General features: G+C 43.4%; 1 protein-coding gene across 1 annotated transcript; it reads right to left on the bottom strand.

Annotated features, from left to right (window-relative positions):
- Window positions 1-401: 401 nt before the first annotated feature.
- On the bottom strand, window positions 402-5,526 carry LOC119175041 (zinc finger BED domain-containing protein 4). Its single transcript, XM_075894817.1, has 2 exons — window positions 5,509-5,526; window positions 402-3,208 (listed from the first exon to the last, which is right to left on the bottom strand). Exon 2 carries the CDS (start codon window positions 3,190-3,192, stop codon window positions 547-549), a length of 2,646 nt encoding a protein of 881 aa, XP_075750932.1. The 5' UTR covers window positions 3,193-3,208; window positions 5,509-5,526; the 3' UTR covers window positions 402-546.
- Window positions 5,527-6,190: the final 664 nt, after the last annotated feature.

Below are 6,190 nucleotides of genomic sequence, written 5' to 3'. Positions count from 1 at the left end.
GCTCGTTACCTTCCTGTTTGACAGTTAATGATTGTTCCACACTCAACGTCGTGGCTACTAGTGGCACTGAATGACGCACCCTCATTTAATGCACGTTTATACCCCTTAAAGAGGACGGAGGGATAGCCGCCGTGGTAGCTCAGTTGGTAGAGCACCGGATGCATTATTGGAAGTTTGCAGGTTCGATCTCTGCACATGGCAAGTTATCTTTTTGTCCACTTTTCTTTCTTTTCATTTACATTAAAGCTCTTTAGAATAACATACCCTATACTTTCCTTGGCATGATTCTCTGCAAGATCTCATTATTCTTATAACTGGACAGTGGGGAGAGGATTCAATACACAAAGTGCCACATGACTGGCTAAATGTAAAGATCCAAAAATAAATATGGAAGCAGCAGATTATTTAGTTTTTCATATATTTCACAGTAGCTTTTTGAAAGGCTCGACACATAATCGGTGAAGAGGATGCTAGCTGGCAAATAGAGAAAGCAATGCACTGCTGTTGCCTAACAGTGGATAACTTTGTAACCTGTTAGTGATGACTTTATTCCTGGAAAAGAACTCTTTTCAGTAGCACTTGACTATCTGCACCTACAAAATGAGAGTCAATATTCTGATCAGTGTTGCCTCTGTCCATGGCATTGCGTAAAGAGTTGATAACATTAGCCGGCGCATCTGAAACGTCCTTTGGCACCCAGTTGTGATTCATTCGTATGAAACACAATAAGCTCAGAGTATTGGCACAGATACTCTGCCTACCTTCAGTAGTAACAGCACCGTATTTTTCAAACATTCTTTCTGAGTATGTATTGGTCGGGGGGCATGCCAGGTATGTAACTGCTACAGAGTACAAAGAAGGCCAAATCATTCGCTTTGTCTGCCAATACAGTGCCGGATCACTCATGGGTGCTGAGAAATCGGCAATGTTGTCTTGCATGTATGCCTCAAGTTCAAACTTGGCAGTTGCTGCTTCCTCTATGTTTGTGCAGTCTGAAGAAACTTCCACCTTGGATCTGGTGAGCCCCATCTGCTCGGCATTTGTAAGCCACAGTGAAAAGTCCTCATCGAGTGATGGGGCACTTTCATCTTGGCACGGCAACTTCTCAGTATTAGCTGCGTATAATGATTTTGTAGAGCCTTTATAAGTTTCGCCTATTTTCATGATGAGGTGCCTCTTTACTTCATTGAGCTTTTGCTCTGCCGTCACTTGATCACTGCCGATGTAACTGCAAAAGGTGTCCCTGAAACGAGGGTCCAAGAAACTTGCAGTCCAGTATGTGAGGTCTCCTTTTACAGCAGTTACATGGCTGCTTGAGTTAAGCTTTGAAAGGAGGTGGGCTGAAAGCCAATGTGCAGGACTGCCTCCCTCGGATCTTTCCAATGTGCTCTGTAGCATCTTCTCAGCAAAGCAGAGCAGGGGAAGGACCTGTCCCAGCATGGCTGAATCCATGCTCAGAAGGCGAACAACTTCTTCCACAGGCTGCAGCACATTAGCTGCATCTTTGAGCACTAACCATTGCTCTGGGCTGACCAAACTTCCACCTGTCACTTTCAGATACTCATTTACTGCCAGCTTCTGCTCACAGAAGTGCTTTAACATGCGCAACGTACTTTTCCAGTTAGTAGGAGAATCTGGCATGAGTGGCCGCTGCTTGAGGTTGTGGTGCAATTGGATTGCTTTTAATTTGGCTCTAGCTGTGTCACTATGGCAGAACTGGCTGCAAATAGAACGAGCCAGCTCAAAAGAGTCGGCTAACTTACTATGAAACGTGAAGAGTAGGTTTTCTACTTCAAAGTTGAGACAGTGGGCCATGCAGGTGACATGTTTCAGCTGCTTTTCTGCGAAACACAGTGCTTCACTGGGTAAACGTTCAGTAATCACATTTCCTACCCTAAGCTCCGCGGGCAGTAGCCAATTTTTAATGGCTGTCTCCAGAGCTTGATTGATGTTTTCAACAGTGCACGACTCTCCAAGATTGACAACATCCAAGACGGCCTTGCATCTTACAAGATTCTGTTCAGGCTCTTGAGACTTCACCCAGAATGCTGTAACAGACACCAAGTCAGACATGTGGGGGCCCTGCCACGTCTCAGTGCCTAGGTGCACCATACCCCCAACACAAGTCTTCAGGTCTTCCTTCACCGCTTCTTTAATCATGGTTGCGAGTGCAGGAACTCCAGAGTTAGCAAAATAACCCTTATCTGGAACTTTCCATTGTGGCACACAACATTGCATGAACTCAAGAAAAGCTGGTTCTTCTACAAATGAAAACGGCCGGACACTGTTAGCTATGTACATTGCCAAGCAGTGGTTTAGAGCCATTAAATTAAAGTGATGCGGAGCACAGGACTCTGTCTTGGCTTCAGATGTTTTGTGGTGTTCAGTAGCAATCATAGGTGACGTTTGTGGCCCTTTTTTCATGTTGCAGGACATATCCTGGCTTCTCCTGCCGTGGCTCTGATCTCTCATCCCGAGTGCGGGGTTTTTCTGAAGTAAGAATTTGTGATGAATGGTGACATGCTTGTGCATTGCTGTTGTGCCCACTCTATTGCAGCCACCATCCTTTCCCAAACGCACTTGCATTCTACAGATTCTGCACACTACCAGGAATCTGTCACTCCTATTATAATCGAAGTGCTGCCAAACTGACGATGAAAGCTGCCGCTTGCTTCTCCCATCCAAGCTCTTCTTCTTTCTGCCACTGGCTACTGCAGTGTCACTTGGAAAATTCACAGCTTGCGATTTTCTGGTACGCACAGCGCTTGCTCGAGGCGATACACCAGGCAAAATATCAGCATGGTGGATTTCAAGGTGCCGACGCATAGCTGTGGTGCCTAGTTTACTGCAGCCGCCTTCTTTTCCGAGACGTACACTCTTGTTGCAGTGTTTGCACACTTGGCTGCACTTGTCTAACGTGTGGCGTTCAAAGTGTTCCCAAACAAATGAGTGCTTTTTCTTCGTTTTCACGTCATTCACAGTTTGCTCTGTCGTGCTGCATTCAGAAAAGCTACCTGATGCTGACAGCCATTCTTCAGTGGCAACAGCACCAGAATGATCAGGCGAATCATCCACCACATAGACAGCATCGTCACCTGGTGTATCAGGGGCTTGGCTTGTCTCTTCTGTTCCGATTTCTGGTTGAAACAGGATGTAGTGGGTGACGGGGTCGTTAAGGACTCCTCTCTTCATTGGAAGTTTGGAATACCTGAAAAAATAAAGACTGTCATTAATTCTTATTTGCAAGTTAGAGGAAGCGTCAGTCTTTGAGACTCTTATTATACTACACAAGATAGGATAGACTATCTTTGTCAGTAATTACTGCATTGAATATGATACTTCTTGCATCTAAAAAAGTTTTAATTAAGTCACTCTAATAAGCAAATTATAAACGTGAAGCACTTGGCAAACAAAAAGCACCTTGGCCACATCCATCTCTCTTGATGTCTTTGTCTTGGTATGTCAGCTTGGTATACACACGAATTGGCTTAGCAAGAAATGAACATTCAACAAATATTAATGTCATGGCATGTATGCTATCATTAACTCTACCAAACTTCATTCAAATCACGAAGCGGCATTTGAATCACAGATATTGCCGAGCTACAGCTTCCTTTCAAGAGAACTGCAACTGGCTTAGACGAGATGCACGTAACAAGTGTCTAAGCACATTGCGCTTACGTAGCTGTGCAGGGAAGCGAATGAGCTTCATGGCTACTGAGAGAGTCATGCAAAAAAGACTTGATGAAATCTAATGATCAAGGCTTTTCAAACCACGGCACTACCGGCACCTGGTAACACCCGATAAGTGGTATAACAGAACATGCACAGCCTCGTGAACTAGAGAACACCTATCACAGTAACACAGAAAACAATACCACAATACTGTAGTGTCTAAAATATATTCTAAGCACTGCAACAATACTGTAGTATAGTGGTTACAAAGGTTTTCTTAGTGCCATTGGTGTTCTCTGCATGTGCTTTCCCCAGTGGTGGGAGAGAAACCGGATTCTATGCATCGCGCCGCAGCGCTCTGTGTTGCTGGCGTGTAGATTTACTGTATATGCTACCTTTAGGTAGCTTATACAGTAACTTTACTGACGCGTTGGCGAGCGGTGGTAGCGGCGGTCGGCGGTTGACGGCAGGCAGCGCAAGAACGTTTTTGTCTCAGAAATGCTACCCAATATATTTACTTTAGCAGGTGATTTCAATACTCTCTGTTATCTTCGAGACCGACCAATGAGGTAGACAGTGAAAATTATATTTTTGCGAACCATATGAAAGGTCTTCTACAGATCCGCATATGCAGACCCTAGCAGATCGACATATTCTTGACTGTCTTGACATGGAATTTTCTTTACAGTCCAGTTTTAAATGTGCAGTATTTTTGTGTAGCGCTCAAATTATAAACAAATGCACTTTAAGTGTTTTTATCGATTGCATAATTGCCTACGTAAGTCTGATGCTGCAGTTGTCTTCTCCTTAGCAAAATTAGTTACCATATGAGTACGTGAGTGTATGACGAACTCAAGTGGTAAGCCACGAAATGTATAACGTGATGTTCTTGTTCGTGATTTGTGAAATTCTTTCCCTCAGTCACATGTGGCACATATACCCGCATACCGCGGGTCGCACATTTGAAGAATAGCATTAGATGCTATTTCTTGCAAAATTTCAATATTTGCAAAGAATGATAATTACGTATATGCTAAGAGTGACCTATCCAAAGGCCCGCAGATGGTTGAAAATTACGTGGAAGAGTATTTTAGTAGTGATGTAAGAACAGTGTAGTTGCGGTGTTGGCTATAACCACCTTGATAACAATGCAGTAAGCACGACACATACACTACTATGACACTGTACTTAAATGTTGCACGCATTGTAAGTACCGCATTATGCAGTTCATTTGATCAAACTTGCCGTGTGCCTTATCATGGATCATTGTGAGATAAGATTGTGCGCTATAACCCTTGAGTGCCAGTCAACTCCACGTCCTTTGCAAGTCCTCGATTTGAGAATCGATGCAATTAACACAAAGGCATACAGTATTCAATTAAAAGGCATATATATGCATCTTGTAATGCTCAAAGCACAAGATCTGGCGTCGCATGAACTCGATTCCCGCTATGTGTGAGGTCCACCAAAATTTTGATCATCTAGTGTTCTTTAACATGCACTGACATAGCATAGCACACGGGCCTGTGGCTATTCGCCTCCATAGAAATGCGGCCACCGTGTTCAGGATCAAACGAAGAGCAGCGCCAAAAGCTCATTTGTCCTAATTGGTGATAGGGGATGGACGAAAAGCACTGAATTGAGGGGGAGAGATGTGCTGACAGGGACTTGGCGATCAGCACCAACTTACCCCCGCCCCCTTGGAATCTGCCACCGCGCAGAATTCACGATGCAGCGACAAAGTCTTTATGATGAGCCTGCTAAGTGAACTCATAAGATTAACAACAAAATGCGTGTGGTAGAATAAAGGGGAGAAATATCATGCCTACATACTCTTTGCTAACAAAAATTGAGGCAAGAACGAGGTTAGGGGCACCGGTTTCTTGTGTAGCTTGATCTGACACTGTTATTTCGGTAACTGCTGCAATTTAATTCTGAGCTGCGTCTTGAAGAGAACGCATTAAGCTTGCGTACAACTGAAATTCTTTCTAACCGCTCCAACACACCATGCATAAAGAGATAGAAACAACTTGTTTTGTGTCATTATGCAAAGGAAGTCATGTGAAGAGAAGGTATCTCCCTTTTCAGAGCCTGAATAAGGAGCGCATAGGTACCTCTCTTGATTTTTGCGCCTACTTTAGCCGTTGTACTGGCTGCTGTTGAAGTAGGCGCAAAAAGTCAAGAGATGTTCATGTGTGCTTCTAAATTCTATTTGACTGTTTTTATTATTACTTTAATTATTTTTGATTGATTTATATGCTTTTTCCCCTTAATTGCACTGTTTACTCACAGTCTAGATTGCGCCAAAACGTCTGTCTTTGCGTCTTTTTACTGTTTCTTATATTTTTATGTTCCTGATATAAACGCTATATTCGTTTGTGAGTATTTATATCATTGTACTCAAACGTGATTGTGTAAAAAAATAATGTTATTGAAGTGGAACTGCAACCTCGAATATTATACATGTATGTTAATTCCGCCAGCATGTGGCCTTTTGAAGACGCGCGGCTGCAGC

This window comes from Rhipicephalus microplus, chromosome 5 (assembly GCF_043290135.1).
Source record: "Rhipicephalus microplus isolate Deutch F79 chromosome 5, USDA_Rmic, whole genome shotgun sequence".
Taxonomy (NCBI): Eukaryota; Metazoa; Arthropoda; class Arachnida; order Ixodida; family Ixodidae; genus Rhipicephalus; species Rhipicephalus microplus.
The sequence above is the reverse complement of the archived record's forward strand: the minus strand, read 5'-3'. Positions and strand labels throughout refer to the sequence as shown.